General features: G+C 41.5%; 1 protein-coding gene across 9 annotated transcripts in view; it reads left to right on the top strand.

Annotated features, from left to right (window-relative positions):
* Positions 1–673: 673 nt before the first annotated feature.
* ksr1a (kinase suppressor of ras 1a) overlaps positions 674–21881 on the top strand; it is a 30806-nt gene continuing 9598 nt past the window's right edge. For 3 of the 9 annotated variants that reach the window (XM_078265569.1, XM_078265568.1, XM_078265571.1), the window contains exons 1-13: positions 674–1205; positions 11291–11431; positions 15385–15532; positions 15624–16113; positions 18046–18227; positions 18637–18706; positions 18819–18902; positions 19118–19179; positions 19266–19375; positions 19914–20082; positions 20484–20525; positions 20861–20909; positions 20999–21062. In XM_078265569.1, coding sequence (XP_078121695.1) covers positions 996–1205; positions 11291–11431; positions 15385–15532; positions 15624–16113; positions 18046–18227; positions 18637–18706; positions 18819–18902; positions 19118–19179; positions 19266–19375; positions 19914–20082; positions 20484–20525; positions 20861–20909; positions 20999–21062 — 1821 coding nt within the window. In that variant the 5' untranslated portion in view covers positions 674–995. Of the gene's footprint in view, positions 1206–3295; positions 3602–11290; positions 11432–15384; positions 15533–15623; positions 16114–18045; positions 18228–18636; positions 18707–18818; positions 18903–19117; positions 19180–19265; positions 19376–19913; positions 20083–20483; positions 20526–20860; positions 20910–20998; positions 21063–21881 lie in introns of those variants that run through there. The other 6 variants (XM_078265573.1, XM_078265577.1, XM_078265570.1 and 3 more) reach the window with 5 other exon arrangements.

Here is a 21881-nt window from a genome sequence, read left to right as displayed (position 1 = left end):
TCCTATCATATTACATTTTTTTTTTTTTGTGATATGCTTTGTTGTCATGACATAGGTTTGTTTCCAGGGCAGACACTTTGACTTGTTACAGCAGAAAAAGCACAGGTGACACTAATACATTAATGATGGCTATTCCATTTCAAAACAGATATTATGACTTGTCATAGTAGGAAAACTAAAGGTGTCACTAATAACATTGACAATGGCTCCGTTCTACTCAAGTGTCCCAGTGAGCCATGACAATGGGACGGTGAGCCAGCATGCACAATACCAGGACCCTGAAACAGAAACAGCCAATTGTAATTCAGCCATCATTAATTCTATTATTTACACCTGTGCTTTTCTTATTGTCACATGACTAAATATGTTCAGTGAAAAAGGGGCTAGGCTATATATCAGGGCCCTAACCAGAGCACCTAAATGGAATGCAGTCATTAACAATGTGATTACACCTATGATTTCTCTGTTATTGTTTTACATACTGGTGTTATATAGCCTACTTTCCTGTACTAATATAAATTAATTTACCTTTAACACGTAATCAAGTTATTGTGGTAATAATTGTACAAAACAATTGCTGTTCCTTCTTCATGTGTGAGCACGCGCACGAGAGTTTGAGTGCCTGTGTGACTTCATTTCCCAGATTGCACCGCGCCCCATGATGTTCCCAACAGCTGACAGACGGTGAAAGCCTCTGCCAGAGCTGTCGGTAGAAGAGAGTAGCCTGTCGTCGGTAGCCTATACGGACCGAATATACAAGTCGAGCACTGCTGGACTTCGGACCGCATCACAGCCTGGGTTGCCGTCGAGCATCTTGTTTTGATAAACAAAAAAAAAATTAATTTTGCATCCTGACTTTTCCACATTGGGAGCTGGGGACATTTGCTGTCAGCTAACTTCCACAATAGGTCGCTGCGTCGCTGGACTGCTGCATGTGTTTCATTTTAGCTGAACAGTTTGACTCCAGCCCTTCCAGCCGTGCCCAATGCTGAGGAATGGATAGTGTGTCTGCTAGAGGTGGGAAGATGGTCGAGAGTGATGAGCAGCCGGAGAGGGATAGTAGCGGTGGCGCAGCGATGGCCGCACTACATCAATGCGAACTCATCCAGAATATGATTGAAATCTCCATCTCCAGTTTACAGGGACTACGGACCAAATGCGCCGCGTCCAACGACCTCACACAGCAAGAAATACGCACTTTAGAGGTAACGAGCTTTTCACATATGTCACAGCCCCGTCCTGCGATAGAGAGCAGTCTAGTCAAATTGCGGAGTCATGAAGCCCTAATACTATCCGCCTCATATAGGCTGAATATTGGCTGCAAGCGAGGCGCTCCACCACTGAGTGTCAGTGAGCTGAGCGCATTTTGTTGCTTGCAATATACATGGGTCGATGCATTGAGGTGCAAAGACTCAACGCATGATACTCAAGTGTTGCCTTCATTATTGCTGTATACGATTCCTAAATGGTCGAGATGTGACTGATGTCTGCTCCAGTTATTTGTGTGACCTCTTTCTCTAGGTGGAAATATTTGTCAGGAGCCCCTCGGTTAGTTCACAGCACCGTGCCGTGCAGCTGAATTTAGCCTGGCCTAATGGCACACATTCAATAATCTGATACTGCTATAATGTATGTCACCGTGTGCTGTTCTCTGCACAGGATTTCGCGTGTGTGCACAAGAGGCACGCTCGACGAATACAAAACGAATTATACTAACGCGTTCCATGTGTGTACTATCTGTTTCCCAGGCGTCAGTAGGCAGGGTTGGTGTACGCGCTGCTTCTCCTGCATCTGGATGCAGATTCGGTTCAGTTGTGTTGGGATGACTTGACATTGCTTTGCGCAAAAGCCATGGCTTTTGTCGGGCCTTTTGTATATTTTACTATAGTAGGCAGCAGTGTGATAGAGAAGTCATGCCATGGTCGCATGCACGCACCAGCAAAGGATGCACCCAGTATTTGCTATCTCTAGCCTTTCAGCAATCACCTACCATATAACAAATGTTCTTATGAAATAAGATTAATAAATAATAAATGAAATACAGATTCGAAAATGCTTTTTAAGTAGGCTAACTACACCAGAATGAAATGTGCCTTTTGGGACCTTATTTATCTTATAAAAATGATAATTCCTATAATTTCTACTGTGTGCATTTTGTTAGTGGTGGTGTTATATAGTCGTTTTCGTCAGTTTTTTTTTTCTCAGGCCTGCATGTTTCCACTCATGGGATGTTTACAGTCACATTGTTTTTGTAATATTCTCAGCTGCCAGATGACTGAAGGAATCATGTCATGGATAGCCCAGCTTCATGTTGTTGTTTGTAACAATGCATGATGGGACAACAGGCCCTGCTTCTGCTGAGGAGGGTGATGAGAAGAGGGGGCTGTTGTGTGGGTTTAAAAGTTGATAGAGTACATTTGATGAGACACAGAGTTGTGAAAAACATTGAGGAGTAAACGGTTAATGCTTACAAATTTGAACTTTGTATGCATCTTTGGTATTATGCTCCAGACATAATGACATTCTAGAGACATGGTAGATGGCAAATGGCTTTTCTGGCTCATGGTTTATTAAAGCGTTGGATAAAAGGAATATTCATTCCTGATTGGCTGGAGGCTATCAATTATCCATGTCTGTTTTATTTCTGTATAACTGAACACCCCCATGAACAATTGTGCTGTTGCCCCTAAAAACTAATGTTCCAGAAAGCTCCGAGCATTTAGTTTCAGCCACACAGAGACGCAACAGCCTGGCTGAACTGGTTTTCAAGTGACCTTCAGAATGGTCAAGATGCAACATTATTTAGTCGCAGAGTTACAGTGTATCCGCTGTTGCTTTCTCATTGTTTGCCTCAGCAGGCCAGGTAGCAACACAAAATATCTATTTGTATTTGTGATGGTAGTAGCTCTATGTCTAAGCCTGCAGGATAAAGATACAGCTTAGAACAAGGGACAAGCAATCCTATGTTTTTAGGTGCAGCTTTTTATCCATTTTCATAATTTGTCTACAAAATAATTTGGTAGCTCCTTAGCTGGCTGGCAGGCATGAGGTGCAAGTTGGCAAGCCACTGTGTGGGAACACATTTACACAGGATCAAGTGAAGAAGCCCAGTATTAAAATGAAAACTTCAAAGTATTAACTGAAATAGAAACGTGACTAGATCAGTTTGCCAGTTTGCATGTTGTCCATTGTAGCCCCAACTCTTCTCCGTCCGTTGTCATGAGTATCTTGTCACTGCGTGGAACAGGATGTGATCTGGCTCAGGAGTACTTCCGGAGGTACGCTGTCTTTTTAGATGCATTTTGCACCGACATTGTTTTACATGACAATGGGCAGGCTGTGCCGGCCTTGCATGTTTCTTGAAGGCTACTGCTCTGAGGTCTCTTTCCTGTAGTTAGAGGCCGTTGCGAGGGGGTATCTCTGTGGGTCCGGTTACTTCAAGATAACTTTGCTGGTTTGTGGTTTAGCCAGGTTCAGGATCCTTCTCTGTTGCATTTTGAGGGTCAGAACAACTAGGAACCTTTTGATTTGAAATCTACCACTTCCTGCAGTGGAGATGATGTGACTGGTCACTTGCTTTTAGCTGCTGCACTGGAAACAGGTATGGCAGATGCTTTCTTATTTACAGCACAGCTAAATGTAGATATTTAATCTTACTTTCACTAAATAATAACTGTACTTTTGTCTCAATGGTCAAACTGTTTCTGCTATTTAGCCTTACCTTACGTGACATATTTTTAACTTGTACTTAAAACTGTTTCAAAGTAAAGATAAAATGTGACTAAAAATGGGATCAACTTGTCTGAGAACATATGAGTGGCAATGTTTTAAGTCAGCTCATGTCAAAACTTTTGGTGAACTGATCATCATTTGATGTTGGTCTCGTTATGCACCAGCAGAATTTCTGATTCATTTGAAGAAGTCTGACAGGCTTTATTAACTTTATCCGGCAGACCGTTATCAGTTCCAGTTGGATTTTTGTTGTGATGTGTAAATATTATCATGGTTTTAACTTGACTTGGTTGTGTGAGCTTAAAATCTTCCCTTTGTTGTAGTTGCAGGTGTTTTGGAAAATCATGTTCCATTTTTAGCTGTTTTTAATTGATTTTGAATTCTACCACCTCTTTTACTGTTACTCACTGTTTGCCTGTCACACCCTTTCTTTCTCGTTTTTCTTCTTGTATGCCATTATATTGTTTATATTAGTACAAAGGAGTTTGAACTGACCAAAAAGCTGGTGATTGCTGATCTACTCTACATGACATTCAAATACAGAGTCAAAATGTTCATCGTCATCGCTAAGAAGCTCGGTCTTTCAACAAGCTTTTGAGTGGAGCTGGCAGGGCATGGGGCGCTGCCTTTATGAGCAGTCGTCTTACTTCCTATGTCGTTACTGGCACCCCATTTTGAAACCACATCTTGCCATAAGTGTGCACTTTCACTTCTTGCTTCAGCCCTCCTTGAGTTTTCATTTGCTAAATCCCTCAAACAGTCAGCAGATTTTGGAGTTAATCATAGATTTTGGCTGACTCCTGGTATATGATTCCAAATTTCAGCCGATTATGTCAAGTGCTGTATTTCAGACATGCACAATACATCCCTAAAAACTCATCTCTGTTGTGTCTGAACCTTGACCCATTCATGTGAACGGGTTTACGATAGCCCCTGCCATGATCTTTAAAAAATCTAGCAAGCACACTGTAATGCAACTCCCACATTAGTGTCCAGGTGATCACATGTAAATCATTCTTTAGCAGCTAGACATGATAGGTGTCATTACTACTAAAGCTTTAAGCACAGTGAGGTCAAAGTAGTTGTCACACTCGAGGTGCAAACGGCCATCGCTCCCATATTGCACAGGAGGACTATCAAGAGATGCTTGAACTCACTTTATACTCTCATTGAGAGAGGTTTATTATTTCACTCGAACTGTGTGTGAGTTTTTTTTCTGCCTTGCCAGTGAGAGGATAATGATACTGGCCTCTTAAATAGAGTGCTAACTAGTACTTCACTTTTCACATGTTAATCCCACTCGTCCTGGTCTCTGCCTCTCATGCTGCCTCTGTGTTACTTTTACTGTAGCTCTTTATGTATGCCTGACTTTTGCTTTATCATACTCACTTGCGCGGCCTTAGCAGCTTGTTTGTTTGTTTGTTAACCAGCGAAATCAGTCCACATGATCCAACCACTTAGAAACATAAACTCAAAACATCCTGTAAACAGTAGAACCCAAGTCCATTGCGTATGTGCTGTGTTTTACATAACCTTAAATAAGTGTGCTAGATATTTATTCGTTGCTGTAAATCTTTACATAAGAGCAATTCACCGCCTTATCTTTTTTAATCACTGCTCTCAGTAATGATCAGCAAACAGCAAAGCATCACTCTGTTTTGTCTCCTCATGGTGTTGGAGAGAGTTTGCTCTGCGCTCGTGGTGCGAGCTGTTGTGGCTGCATCTATATTTAGACATCTTTCTTCCTACGCATTTTCAGGGTTGGTTGTTAAATAAGAAAATCAAATGACGCGCAAAGAGCCTGTGCAAGAGGGGAGAGCAAGGAGGAAAGGGGAGGGGAGAATCAAAGCCAATCCGCTGGGCTGCTTCTTATGACATGACAACCACTGTGTGTGTCTGTCGGAGGCCTAGGAGAAGACAATGGAGAATGTCGCTCACATGAGGATATAGAGGAAACAACTCTAGCGATTGTAGCAACGGAAACCCCATCTCTGTTTCCTTTTTTGTGGTGTAGTCAATAAGAATGGACTGCATGATGTGGAAATCAGGATGGTTGAACAGTGTAGGCAGGCCTTAATCTATTCTTAAACTGACTCAGGATGAGTTGCATTACATCCTGTAATTTTGAGGTCTGCTGTACTTCTTCTTTTGTGGAAAAGAGGCAATTTGCTTGTTCCAAATCATAAGGCAGTTAGCACGGTGTGTGTTGTTCTACAGGTTAAAATAGCTACATATGTTGTTATATCTGCATTTATATCAAAACCTAGAGACTTTCAAACATCAACATGTAATTTATTAATATGTATTAGTGTCAAAATGACATATAAGGTGTTGGTTCTATTTCTAGCATGCACGTGTGTGTGTGTGTGTGTGTGTGTGTGTGTATATGTATATGTATGTATATATATATATATATTTTTTATATATATATATATATATATATATATATATATATATACATATATACACACACACACACACACACACACACACACACACACACACACACAACAAGGCCTGTCTGTGTGTAGGTTGTAGGCAGGGACATAGACTAACCTTGCACAACCTTACCACAGAGAGTTGGAGGCCACTCTATCACCTCCTCACCCCCCCCCCAGCCCAGCCCAGCCAAGCATAGGGGTCAACTTGCAATTGGTGGTAACAATGATGGAGGATGGGCAGCAGGCCATTGTCCGGGTCTGTCAACCATGTTAGTTCAATCCCCCGTCCACACTAGATCTGCCTAAGTCCATTGTGTTTTTGTCTTTTGACATTTTCACATTTTTTTTTCTAAAATTCTGCATGCATCAGTCATATCATTAGTTTACTCACCCAAGTTTGCTTGCATGATCCTATATGAAATGTGAAACCAATATTGAAATGACCCTTAAATTTGTATTATCTTTCAGCTCCAGTGCTGCTGTTGCTACTGTTGTACATTCCATGTTGACTGTGACACTGACTGGAGGAGCCCAAAAGCTTCAACCAAAAAAATAGTAATACTGATAGTGATAATATTGTGTAGTTATCCCCGATTGAGATGTGGTTATCCCCAATTGCATTTGACCCATAGATTATACTGTTAAGCAAATGTCTGCCAAAGACATCTAAGAACTACTGGATTTTGCTTGGGCTTTTAATGGTCAACAGCTAATATGACACTGAGTAGAAATGCTTCACTAAGCCTGTCCTGACAACAAGAAACATGAGCATTTTCAGTCTGAGAGAAATGAACTGACCTTCCTGTGCAAATATCATTTTCTGGAATAGAGCTTTGTTGCTCAGTTCTCAGATAGGCCATGCTATCCTTGGCAGGTGCACCAAAAGAGGCTGTGTTAGCAAGAGCCTGGAGAAAACAATTGGAGCAGTGGGATCTGCTCCCCGAATCTGCTGTGACTCAGGCAGGCCACTGCTAGGGCTCCTCTATCCCCTCTCTGGTGGCAGACACACTGGTTGTCACTCATCTCCTCACAGCATTAGGCCGTTGCCATGGTGTTGTTTAGCACTGCTGACAGGTGGGCTCTGACGCCATTTCTCCTCCCCCTCCTCCCACCCCGAGGCCACACGTCAAACGCTGCTATCTCCACTCTGCACCAAAAATAATACAGAGGGCCTGTCATTATCTCTTGGTTTGTTGATGTGCCTGGCTGTGCTATCAACACAAACACACACATCACTGATATCAATGATGGATTTGGGGATGTGTGTGCTTGTGTAACTCTATCCACCTTATTTATTTAGGATGTTAATGGGTAAAGTAAATGCTCTGCATGTGACGGGAGATAAAGAAACGTTTGTCATGTTTTGTTGCTACTGCTGTTATTGTCGTGTGGAGACACATGGTGACGTTTGTATTTTGAGATGTATTGTGTCTGAGCTCCGTGTTTCACATGTATGGGAAAATCCCACTGAAATGTTGCTGACGACTCTGAAGAGGGGTTGCTAGGTAACCTGACGTCACAGGACTGCAATAGTGTATAGGGGGATAAAACCGGAGGCTAGCTCATTAGCCACGTCGAGTAAAGGCCTCTCACTGCTAGCCATGCTAGTACACAGAAACACTAAATTCAGACACTTAATGAGAGCTCTGAATAATCTCTGTAATTCAGAATGTTGGTTTGTAATGGATTGGATGTACCATTTATCACAGCATTACATTGTTCACTCTCCCATCTATATACATGCTTGTCTACCAGTATGTTCGCATGTGTTCTGGATATATGTATTTCCAGTCCAAATGTGTATAAAAGAGAATATCAAAGGTAGCAAGCTGCCAGCTCTTACTGGCTCAACATTCTTTGCACATGCATACAGCCTCTTTTTTTCTTAATGTTAAATGGTTATATGTATGTGTTATTTGTTTCTGTATTTATTGTTTGTTTATTTGATATTAAAGCTTTAGTGCGTACCTTTTTGATATTAATGAACGTCCATTACATTCAAGCCATTGCCAACTGAGTTGCTACAAAGCTAATTAACATCAGCTCCACACAACTCTTTCTGTATTTCTTAGCATTGCTATGTTCAGAAGATTGTGTCGTCCGGTGACTTTCCTGCGCAGAAACTCGAGTGAAGATAATTACCTCTTCTGAAGAGTCTGTCATGTTTTTTTAATCCTCCGTGTCCTCTGTGGCTACTAGCAACTGCGTGGAGGGGGGGTGGGGCCGCGTGCGCGATCACGTAAGGCCGGCTACACACTGGCTGCGTTGCGTGAGCGTGTCAGCTGTGTGGCGTGTCAGTTTATATTTCGGCTCCCATGTTAACAGGTTAGAGGTTACACACTGCCTGCGTGACACGCACGTCTGAGGCGCAGATCGAGCCGCGCCGAAAACGCGTGCATGCTAGAAATAGAACCGACGCCTATTTTTCACGCGACACGCAAGCGTGTTGGAAGCATTTCCAGGCAAAATAGAATAGGAAAAGATGTTTATATGTCATTTTGACACAAATGCATATTAATAAATGACATGTTGATGTTTGAAAGTCTCTAGGTTTTGATATAAATGCAGACATAAGTGTAATTTAAAAAAAATAAAAATAAAAAAAATCGATTTTCTAATATTGCACCTGTCAATACAGAACGAAATATTCTGTAGCCTATTTTGCCGTCAATACTGCCGACGTTGTCTTTGCTGTAATCAAATCAGTATATATTTATGTTTAACATGGTATTTCATTTTATCAATGGGAAACATACATGTGTACAGACGAGGCTAGCAGCAGCAGCAGCGCTGCGTCAGACACGTTTCTGGTGTGTAAAGCTTTCAGCTTTTCAGCTTTTATGACATGGTCCTTGCTTGTAAGTTTTGAAAACATCACTTTTTATCAGTTTACATTCAATAATGCATGCTGTTTTTATTATTTGATTATGCTCTCTGAGTTCAATTGAAAATAGCTGAGTATTTTCCGAGCTGAAAAGCTGCAGTCATAGTTGACACGGAGAGCATTTACTTCTTTTCCATCTTCTTTCATCCCTGTGGCCCTCGGTGGAGATGCTTTTGTTAGCTGCCACGAAGCAGCCTTTTCACATCCCAAGGCTACACTTTTGGAGAGCAGTGTGGCTGTATGAGTTTCTGTCTGGTTGGCAGGTGGATGTGTCATGGAGTACGTCGAATGAGCGGAGAAAGACACACGCTCCTCATTGTTGCTCAAGCACTCAAGAGTTGCGTGGTGGGTTGAAAGCTAGCTGGTGTTGCACAGCGCAACTGAAGGTGCTGCCTGCTGTAATGGACTCTTACAGATAGACTGCAAGATAAGGAGACACACTATACGGCTGCGCTGAGCTGCACAACGCGGACCGCTGCAAGCCAATACCGCGGCGTTCATTGTGATACTTACTCACAGGACCACTGCACTTGACATTGGCTTTGAAAGCGCAGGGGTAAAGTCTTGCAGCTTTATATGTCGTAGAATATGGGTGTTTTGACACGGTGACAGGTCTGTCTTTCAAGCACAGCTGGGTTTGGGATGTTCTGGTTAGGTGATGCGCCCCATGTCATGAGATACTACAAAGGTCTTCACCAGGGCTTTAGTCATTAATGTGCTGATTAGCAGATGCAAGCCTCAAGAGGAAGATTGTAGGGGGGAGTTACTGTGCATTCACTCGCCTGCTTCATCAGCAGCACCACCAGAAAGTGGAGACATTGGAGATGCTTTCTGTAGAGGATGAGGAGACGCAAGTTGAAGGAAGGCAATCATTCCTTGTAGCTTTGTTATATATATATATATATATATATATATATATATATATATATATATATATATATATATATATATATATATATATATAATATGGCCGTTTGTGACAAAAGGTTAAATTCCAAACCCTGTTTTCTAAGAGCTGGTGAAACAAACAGAGAGAGTACAGTACCTCTAAAGGCACTGACACACCAACCCTATAATCGGCCGATGGACAGTCTGGCGAGGTCGGTGACTCGAGTCTGTTCGGTGTGTTCCATGCCGTCGTCCATCGGAGGAGCTGTCGGCCTTCATTTTGGCCGACCCGACATGCTCAGTCGGAGACAGGGCAGTCGGGACTTGCCCGGAAATGGCGAGCGGATGAGCCTCTCAAAATCTGACAAATCTTTTAAACTGACCTTTGTTGATCTGAAACACGTTTCGGTGAACTATTTTAGTACAATATGAGATCGTATTCTGAACAAGCCGCCATGACAGTCTGGCTGTGAATTTACGGAGAAAAAAGAACCACGTGACACGCTCGTCCCAATCAGCTGCCGGTTTTCATTTTCTGGGAAACAATACAGAGAAGTGCCGCCTGCTGCTATGGAGACGTATTACGTTTCGCGCATGAGCAGAGCATACGCTCAAGTCGGTGTCGCCTCAGTGTGTTTTGAGGCATTTTTTGGACCTCGGGGACCCGACTGATCAGTCCGACTGTCTTTTCTGCCGATGGTCGGCCGTCTGGTTGGTGTGTAACAGCTCTAACACTTACTGGAAAATTGACTGGCCATATGGAACTTTCTTTCGTCATTATGTCACTGAGCTGCTTCCTTGCTCCAAATACACTTGTTTGCTGTGCCAGCAGTGCAGATGCTCTCATTAGATGACCAGCTCATTGTTCCTCTGTATGATAATAGCTGTTTATATCTAATTAACTGTCTTGTGCACTGGGGGCACTGGGAAATTGGGTTACAAACAAACACTGGAATCGTTACTGCAGGTACATAGAGTTCAGAATGGAAAAACAAAACAAAACAAGAATGGAGTAATTCATGGATCAGGTTAACCTTTATCATACTGAAGAGGCATCTGTTGATGGAAGATACAGTATGCCAGCTGAGGTGATGAATGTAAGATGGATTTGGCACTATGTAAAGTCACTTTTGTAGAAGCAACAGTAGTCTGTAGTAACTGTATTATTTCTCCAAAGAATTACTTAATATGTGTGGTATTGCAGTAACAATAGAACACACATACTGCATACTTTCTGTGTGTGACAGTGAAACCCTGCTCCTTAGCTGTAGCTCCTAGCACGCTGTGAGTCTCCCCTCTAACCTGCCCCTCCCATCTGCACTGTGTTCTCTATTGCTCCCTGCAGGTGAAGCTGATGAAATACATCTGTAAACAGCTGCAGTGCAAGCAGAAAGTGCCCGAGACGGAGAGGCCCGAGGCCCTAGACAGCTACCCACACTTACGAGACTGGCTACGCACCATCAACCTGCGACCGGAGCTCATTGAGGTAGGTCTCGTCGTTTTGTTTGAATATCAGTATATATCTCTCTATCTCTCTCTTTCTCTCTGGCCATGGTGACTGTGTTCGTGTCACATTTATGTGGATTCAGAATGTGTACTCAGTACGCGCTCACATGTGCATGAGGAATACTTGACCAGTGACCATCAAAATGTCTTTCTAAAAGAGGAGCTCTGTCATTTTTTTATGATCATCATACTTAAGCCGGCAAACAGTGGCAACAAATCTTAACTAATTAATTAAAAAAAGTTTATTTTTCATATTTCTTTTAAGGCAATATTATATATAAAGAATCTTTCATGAGACTAATATGGATAGGAAAGTGACTGCTCGCTACAATATTAACTTGTCCTCTTTTAGACAAACTCCTCTTGGTTGCCTTAAAATATTGTTCTAAGCCTACTGCATTTATATTTCTGGGCCATGCTAGTGAGACTGAAGAGAACTTTTTTTTCTTGATCCCTGAGCAGGACACAGACTCCCCACCAGGGCCCTAACAGACATATTTCCAACGGAAAAAAACCCTTCATCAATACATTTGTATTAACATACTTAAAATCAAACATTCACTCACTTTTTGCAGCAAAAAAAAAGAGGTTACTGGGCACCTGGGTTTGACTCCGTCCTGCGGCCCTCATTCTCTCTCTCTCTCTCTCTCTCTCTCTCTCTCTCTCTCTCTCTTTTCATGTCTTCAGCTGTCCTATATAAATAAAGGCCCAACAAGTTATCTTGCAGTGTGCAGTTATCTTAATACTGAGGTTTCTATTTATGTTGTTCTGACTTATGAGATAACAGCTGGTTTGAGATCCACTATTGAAGATATTATTGCATTGCAATAAATATGCTCATGCCTTTGCATCAAGTTACAGTGTTAGCAGTTAAGGTGCTGTTTACTGTTTAGTGACTATGTCTTCTGGATCACCACTTCTCCTTACACCAGCACCCAACAGCTTATGCACACCTGGAAATAAAATGCATTAAATTCCTTATTTTGCAAGTTTAGTGCGATTCTCATTCCACCACATGATTTGTTTAATGTAGTTGTAATTTCCTCTCTTTTCACCGGCTCTGCTTCCTGCGCTGCTGTTAACTCTTTAAATCCCTCTCATCTACTCTGTGTTTGTATTGTTCTTGTCTGTTTGTCTTTGTTTTGCGACCGTACCGTAACCTGCTTATTTTAATTCTCTCTGCACTTGTTATTCTTTAATATGTCCCAAGCTTGTGCACACTTTTTGTTTTGTTTTTACTGCCTTTTTTCCATATCTGATTTATATGTCTTCTGTTTACAGCTTAGTCATATCAATCATGCGGAGTGCTCTGTTTGCTTTTCAGCTTAAAACTCAGCACCTTCCACTTTAAAATATATATTTTTTTATAGTAAAAGTGCTTATTTGTATGTGTTGTATACCAACTGGGCTTTCCCAAAAAGATGTAAACCCGTCATGGCTTGTTGAGGACCCATTTAGATCAAACATTATTAGATTGAGAGTTCTACAGTGCATCACCAATATGGAATGGCTGGTCCAAAAACATTACATTGATTACATTTAGTTTTTTTTTAGTTTTTTTTTTTTTTATAACCTGGAATCCAACCTTTCTGATTCCATGCTGCAACATACAGTGAAATATTACATATTGTTAATCAAGCATGTGGATGCCATAGTGGCTTAAATGGTCATGTTTGTCTTTCTGTAACTAAATAATGATGCCTGTGGCTTTGCTAAGCAGCCTCATTGAATCTTTTATATGGCTTAAAGATAAAAGTTTATTATCAGTTATATGTCTCTCTACAGTATGTAAATGTGAGTATTATATCCTGAAGACTTCTAAAATGCCAAACAGTAAGGGGACCATATGAACTAAAACCCACTTGGCTTAATATGTGCTCAATAACCATGTAATGTTAATGGCTGTGCACACATACATAGTAATACTGACCAATAATACTGTATCAAGGAGGCCCGCAGTAGTGTAGCCATGTATGCAAGCTATGCTGTTCATGGTGCTTAAATTGTAATGTTATTATGAGTGAGTAGGTGGGAGGGGAGCACAGGGCCCACAGCCACTTTTGAACATTACATCACACTTGTGTGTGTGTGTGTGTGTGTTTTCTTTTGCTTACAGTGTACACATGAGTGTGGGAGGTTGCCTTAGTTTTGTGATCAGTGTTTGTCCTCTCAGTCAGAGTTTAACCTGACTGATAAGCAATTGTGTACTTCCCACGTCAGAAAAACATTCTAAACTCACAAGACTATCTCCACTATTTTCCTTCTGTGATCCATGATGACATTTGTCCTGTCATTTTGCCTACTGGCTCAGTAACAAAACATAAAATAAACAGTAAATATCTCAGGCTTGTAGCTCTGTATCCACACAGCTTCAGTTTCTGTCTTTAACCCCCTGATCCTCAGCTATTCTTTTCTATTCTACTCAAACTATTCTGATTGTGGTGTGCATACTGTATAACCAATGGAAATGAGAGGAAACTGATGTGGGAATATGTGGAATTAGCTTAAGAATTGTTCTTACATGTATGGCATACTAGCAAGGGATCTTCCTTTTAATAAAGGTCCTTACTTGATGTTCAAACTACTATTTAACTAAATGGCTATCAAGCAATGTTAGATCAAAGGTACAATTATATTTAAATTCATTTTTGCTAGAAAATGTCTTATATTTGTTAACTACAGATACACAATCACACAGTTCAGTGTGAAAAGGCGTGTTTCATTATTCTAATCTCATTGCTGATTTTGAGCACTGTCTACTAGTTAAAAAACGCTCCTTCAGTACCCTCTTTCTCTCTCTCTCACTCTCTTCATTGTGCGATAAAAGAGTCGATTCGCATTATAACGTCTAATTTGATAAGTTGTCAATTACTAGTTGTTTGCATGTTGTCACATAATGACCTGTATCTACTTGGGGGAAAATGTGATTGCAAGTCAAACCAAGTTGCAGTGTATTCAGTCCCAGCAGCCATGTATCTGTGTCTTGTCTGAGTGTTATTTTCGTAATTTGTAGCCTGCCAGTGCTACTCAGACTGCCTCCCACTCTGATTTTGCCTTTCAAAAGGAACTCCTCTACGTGCACAATGTTGTTTTGTGTGATGTCTGTTGTCTTCCTGTTAGCTGCTGTCATTGTTTCCTTCACCCCTGTGCAGTGATCACTTTTTTTCTAAAGGCAGCGCTTTACTTCATCCATTGCATACATGTGTTACTTAGGAAATCCTGGTTGAATCTGAATGAACACAACTGACTCTCAAACAGAAGAATACAAATATTGCATAGACAATATTGCACAACATCTTGACCTCCTACAGATTTTGGGCCCAAGTCCTGTCTTTTGTGTTTACTACTACCTTCTAATACAGGCACATACCACATCTGTAGTACAGAATAATCTGCACAGCCATATAAGTGGAAGAAGCGGTATGATAAATGCCACAAACACACAGGATTACCACCGATTTCCAGGAACAGAGCAAGTCAAAGGGTTTGTGTGACCTATTTAATACTGTAACAAGCTGCCCTTTTAATGTTGACTTCCAGCCTGCTACCAGCCATGGTGTTAAGACCACTGCTGTGTTAGAAAACTTACAACACAAGTTTTTTTTATAGATGTTATTTTAACGACTTCAAGCAGAGTCTCTTTGCTTTCTCCTGTGGCACAAATGTCATCAGTTTTATTATGGTGTTAAGTTTTAGATACAGGAGAAGATTTATATAAATCTTGTTTCTGAAGATTTAGCAAATAATCACCAACAGCCTGCAGACTATTTATACACTGTAACTGATTTCGCCTTAGTGGTATACCTGCTGATTGTTTTTCCAGTTGCAGAGTTTCCCACTGATGTATCATGTATATTGCTTGTGTTCTCGCTCTTTATTATATAGTTATTGAGCGCTCACCCTTTTCTTTTTCTTGGTATTGCTCCACTGCAGGCGGTGGAAGCAAAGTTGTCTCTGGATGCCTTACTGCAGATGTCAGGTGTTCAGGTGAGGGACACACTGCGAAGACTTGGGTCCAGTTCAGAAGAATGTGCCAGGCTCAGTGCTGCCCTCTCCTGTCTGAAGAGTGCCACTGAATCAGGTATGTGTTTACTCCGTGATCAGCATGCATCACATTGTATTCTTCTCGTTCTTTTTATTCATGGTGTTTTTCTGTGTTGTCTGCCGTCCAGGAGGCGAGCTGAGGGACGACGGCAGTCTCCGGCTGTCTGAGCCCTCAAGGAGGGACAGTGGCTCTCTACTGACTGCAGACCAGCTAACCAGCCTGGGAACTCCACTCCGCTCTCACAGTCCCTCACCTCTCGCCCGCCCATCCGCCATCCATTCCACTCCATCCACCCCCTGCGCTACCTTCCCTCATCCTCGCTCGGGCTCTGTGTCAGGGGTGCCCACGCCTGAGGCACTGGCATCATACTCCTACAGTGAAAGCCCTCTTACAGATCCCTTCCCGATGTCCTTAGCTCGCACAGCTCGGCTGCACGGACACACTTCCACCCCACCCATAACTCCGCCGTCAAAGAGGCGTCACCGACTGAAGCCCCCCTGCACCCCTCCACCTCCATCCCGCAAAGTGCTGCATCTACTTCCCAACATCACCCTGACGCGCAGCAAAAGCCACGAGTCCCAGCTGGGCAACCGCATCGAGGACCCACCCACCAACAAGTAGGTGCTCAGAAAGCTGTTTAATCTAACGTACTCTTGCAGAATTCACCCCTGACAAGAGATTTTCAGAAGTAGGCCAGAATAGAACTAGATGGGAATCCTCAGATCACATTGTAATTGTAACAGAGTTCCACTGTTGGCTTTCTTAGCACAGGGCATCGGGGAGTGTGGGAGGAAAGTGCTGTGAGAGGAGATCTACAGTATCTTTTAGTTAGCTCGCATTGTTTTTGCACTTCTTCGAACTATATTATGCAGGCATTATCAAAGCCTAAGGTCTCATTTTCTGTTTACACCTTGATTCCTTTGTTCTTTTACTTATGTGGGGTATGATGAATCCAATTTCTATATATTTCTAATGTAAGGATTCTAATGCTACTACATATGTCCTGTTAAGATCTAAGCAATTTGAGAAGCTGTGTTAACTTTCTCAAACTAATTTTAGCAGATTTTTCGTTTGGAGTCTACTGCAAATTCTGCTATTCCATTACTAATAGATGAGGCAATACGATTCATTCTCATTGACATACAGTAGTAGTATAGTAGTAGTTTGTTTAATTGTGGAAGTGATTAATTGATCCACACACAATTAATTGGCAACAGTTTGATGGATAAATAGGGATTCATAATTGTATTTGATTTAACAACAAAACTGGCATCATTAGGTTTTTTTTCTTCTTCTGTTTCATACCAATGTCAATTTATTAAAACGCTTTTGATTTTTTTTGACAGTTGGTAGGACGACTGTCAAGCACTATGTCAGCCATAATTGTATACGGATGGATACGATGTGTATAAGGCCAAACTCTTGAGCTCTGTAAAATTAGACAATTAACCTGTAATAATCCACACCTAGTGGACAAATGAAGGGAACAGATAGCAGTAGTGGGTGCTGTAGCCTGTTTAAACAAGCATGATTATGGTGGTATTAAGGCAATTGGGTTACTTTTGCAACCTCATGTTTCTTATCTCCTACTGATGAAAACAGTTGCCGGTGCAGTTTCCCTAAAATCAGTTTGCAGTGTCTCATTGTCACCTCAGTCTTACACTGTGTCAGGACAGAAGCAGAGCTTTCCTCAGAAACACTCACATTCCCTCTCTTTCCTTCTTCCTCTCTCACATCCTTTCACATCCTGCCTGTTGCTCCTTTGCTCCGGCTGTATGAGTAGAGCTAATCCCCACACAGATTCCCAGAGATTATGACTCATGTCAAAACAGGAAGTTTTTCCTAGGACTAATGCTCAGAGGTGGTAAGACACACACAATCTCTCTCTCGCTCTCATTTTTTTTCTCTATTGTGATTGGATGCACATACACAAACAAGCCACATGTTTATCCATAATATCCTGTATGTTTATGGAAGCTTTTGTGAAAGAGGAAAAAAAAAAAAAACTGGCAAAGGCAGCAGAAGTAAATATAGCTGTCATAGATCCAAAGCATAACACACACACACACACACACACACACACACACACACACACACACACACACACACACACACACACACACACACACACACACACACACACAATCAATCAATCCTGCTAATTTATCCTGTCTTCGTACACTGTATGTTATATTACAATGGCAATGGGAAAACAGTCAGACGTCTGATAGCTGATTGAACAGATAAAATTAGACAAATTGATTAGTTTCCCATTTATGAATACTCCCATGCTTGTATAAACCACAGAGCTGGTACTGCTTGCTGCTTCGGTCCTTGTGAGTTCAGTTTGGGTGTTAAGGTTGTCACCCTTTCTATCCCGTGCCAATGCTATTTAGGTACTCTCTCTAGCCCTTACATAACCTGCCCTATACAGTACTGTCTGGTGTTGAAGCGATGCTGCGGACCTGTTGTAGCACCCAGTCTAGTTTTTGCCAGTATACTAGTCCTACCGATATTCAATGTTTTTGTTTTGCTTTCCCTCTCTCCAGGTGTGTTAAAAAGAATAAGTTGTTACTGAATATGCAAGTTAACGGGAATGGATGTGAGGACTCGCCTTCTCGTTACCCCGTCATGTCAGCGCGCACCCCTGGAGTCACCCCAGCTACCACCACAGCTTCTTACACCCTGCCTGGCACGCCCACCCTCCTGGAGGAGCACAGCACCATTAAGAGTGAGTTATGCACCTGTGTACATTTATTTATTTGGTGAATATGCACGTATGATGTGTCAAAAATAGTCTGTTTATCCAATAAGAGCCATGATGAATAAGAATAGATGGTTTGATTGGTTCTGAAAAGTTATTACTCTTTATTTCATATGCATTTGTGTGCAAGCGTGTGTGCTTGTATTAGAGCTTGAATGTGATAGAACATCTCAAGCATGTCTATGTGAGGGAATCACAGCCCAAATGTGGGCTGACTCTGTTCTAATGACAAAATCTGAATTGTTAAATGCTCAGTTTTTTATGTGATTAACCACCTGGGTCATTAGATGCCAAGTCTTCCTCGACATAACCTAATCCTTCCTCCGATCTTTCGCCCCTTCTTCCCGTCCTTCCCTCTCTCTCTTGCCCTGGTTAGATAACGTAGCAGGGCATCGCAGCTCCCCACAAGCAGTGAGGAGGGACATCGGCCTAGCAGTCACACACAGGTAGATCTTTTGCTCACGTACACTGTTCTATCATAAGCTTATGTCATTATAAAGGTAACACGCTAGATTTGTCATTGTAGGTTTGATAGCATTTCTTTATGCGTTTATGTAGGTTTTCAACCAAGTCCTGGCTGTCCCAGATATGTCAGGTGTGCCAGAAGAACATGATGTTTGGGGTTAAGTGCAAACACTGTCGGTGAGTTAAGCGATTTCTTTTTAAAGGGTACGTCAATCAACTTTTACGTGATTTTGTTATTGACTGAGACAGTAGAACAGTAGCATGTTAGAAATGCAGATTAAGGAAACACAGGAGCTCTGACAGGATTCAATCCTTGGCCGGGAGAGTGCATGGAGCTGGACTAAGACTGTTTCAGGTGCCATATACTGATACTCTGCCTACTATCTGTGCAGGTTAAAGTGCCACAACAAATGCACAAAGGAAGCCCCATCCTGCAGAATCTCCTTTCTACCAAGTAAGCTTTGTTCTGTCCTCAATCTGCAGTCGATGGACGCAATGTACTTTGCATAGACATTGTGACATTTCCAATTTCTTTTCTAGTTGCCAAAATTCGGAGGACTGAGTCTGTTCCGTCTGACATAAACAACCCTGTGGACCGGCCGCCAGAAGCACCGCAGTTTGGAACACTACCAAAGGCCATTACAAAAAAGGTAAAAAATAAAATAAAATAGAAATTCTAAATAGCTTAGGAGTTCTGCATTACAGCAAACATTATTCCTTTTGTGTAGACTTATAAAATATCACTGAATCATTGTGAAATTACAAGCTATTATACCTTGAAATAAACTAGGTAAGCCATAGTGTAGATTGCCACTAAAATACCAGACTAGAGTTTTATCTCCAGGTTAAGCATTTGTATATGTGGAAATTAAGACCACATTCGCACAGAAAACCTCTCTCTGATCCAATTCTACATGTGTTTGTTTTGGAGATAAAAGACAAATAGTTCTGCAAGTCATTTTGCCATCGGCTTTTGAGTCTTTTTCGCCATCTGCCCTTTCAAAACATTAGTGAAGCTCACCCCATGTTGTGCCATCAAGCAATTTTTATCTCTGCCATAACACAATCCAGCAGGTTATCCTTGCAATCACATCGACTGCTACAATGTAAAAATGAAAGTAAAACAAAGTGTAAAAGTCTTAAATATCAACTCTTGATCATTGTTTGTATCCATCTCTACCCCACCAGGATCATCCTCCGGTGCTGAACCAGCTGGACTCCAGTAGCAATCCGTCCTCCACCACCTCGTCCACACCTTCTTCCCCTGCACCCTTCCAGCAGAGCAACCCTCCCAGCGCCACTCCACCACCCAACCCCTCGCCCAAAGGCCATCGGGACAGCCGTTTCAACTTCCCAGGTAAGCCTCCCAGATGCCTGGATACAGAAACACAGGTGGAAATCCACGAGTACAGATAGCCTGACAAACGCAAACAAATCCAGAAAACACATACTGTACATGCTAAAATGTGCATGTTAACATTTCTGCTCTTGATTTCTCCTAATTATATAGATTATTTTCCTGAAATCACTTTTCCAGTTTAACAGTATTTAATAGTATGAGCCACAAACAACCCTTCTCTCTCTCTCTCTCTCTCTCTCTCTCTCTCTCTCTCTCTCTCTCTCTCTCTCTACCCATATATTACATTAACACTGAAGAACAACTGTGCTTTTTCTGTTAATTTGAAGCTTCTCTAACCAAGAGTCTCTCTCCCTGTCATGCTTGTCGATCTTTCCCTCTTCTTTTTTTGTGTGCAAAAGCTGCCTGTTACTTTCAGCATAGACAGCAGTTTATCTTCCCCGGTGAGTTAACGGTCCCAAAGTGTCATGGCATTGTTATTCTCCCATCGTTCCACTCTTCAAACCTTAGATTCCCCGTACTGTCCTCTGCATGTTTGCTTTTAGGGTTGTAGCACTTAACTGTAGCTATCTTTCACTGTGTGCCAGCACTAGGATTGCATGTCGACACCTAACAACCTTCTGACACCATCTGCTGGTGGTAGTGGGAAATTGCATGAGCAGTCATGTTCTGTATGTGGTGGGATGAGGCCTTCCTAATGGAAAACGGGGGGGAAAACATAATAGAGAGTGTTTTTGTCCTCTCATTCCTTCCTAAACCATTTTATTTTTCTCTACAGATGTCTCCAGTCATGCCCATTTGCACCCTGAAGTCCTCCAAGACACTGTGTAAGACATTTATATAATAAAACTTTTTTTTTTTTAAATACAGTTTTTCTTGGTTTTTACCCCTCTGATATCAATTTTCTGTGTCACAGCAGTGAGATAGAGCAATCAGCGGATGACATACATGCTGAGCTGGTAGAAGACGAGGATGAAGAGGTAAAGTTGCAACATGTTGCAGTCCAGAAACTACAGGTTTTACCGTCAGTATAATGAGGTTGTTCAGAATCATATTTCTGAAATGTATCTTTGCATCCCATTCTGTTCGATGTTTGGACACTGATTATTGTCATCCATCAAAGGTAGCAGATATAAATAAGATGAGTTGCTAGACCGAAAGACTCAGATAGTCTGTTAACCAGACAAAGCTAAAAGCTAAAAATGGTGATGTTGACCCAGATCATCATGACAGAGAAACTGTCTCATTCTGAATGGATGTTTGTTATGGCACCAAGGTAAAAAACAAACAAAAAAAACCCAGCTGTCTAACCAGAGAGTCATGTTTCTTGTAAAAACATTCTAACATGAATGGCCTGTGGCCCATTTAGCCTGCTCCCGACCAGGCTAACAGCCAGGATTTATTTAATCCTGGAGCCTTTTCTGATCACCCAGCAGTGGTTTTACCCTATTGTTATCAGCCTGGATTAAAATACAACAGGTGCATGTTGCTGTTCCTTTAAGTACTGTTATTATTTAAACTTGTGACCATTATTTTTTTTTAATAATTATTCATGTGACAGTCATTGTTACTGTTATATTGCTGTATGAAGACTGCTGTTCATATTGTTGTTAGAAGTTTTATGAATATATTATGGCAGTTGTTGAGATGATTAGAAAAGGCTGATACAATTTCAAATGTGTTTTAAATGAAGTCTGTTACTAAGGGCAATACATACAACGCTGTACATTTCTATAGCTGACCAATGCACCTTGAATTATTTTAGTTGATTCATTTTATTTAAATTCTTTAACAATAAG

Source organism: Sander vitreus, chromosome 13, assembly GCF_031162955.1.
Source record: "Sander vitreus isolate 19-12246 chromosome 13, sanVit1, whole genome shotgun sequence".
Classification (NCBI taxonomy): Eukaryota; Metazoa; Chordata; class Actinopteri; order Perciformes; family Percidae; genus Sander; species Sander vitreus.
This window is presented reverse-complemented; position numbering and strand designations above follow the sequence as displayed.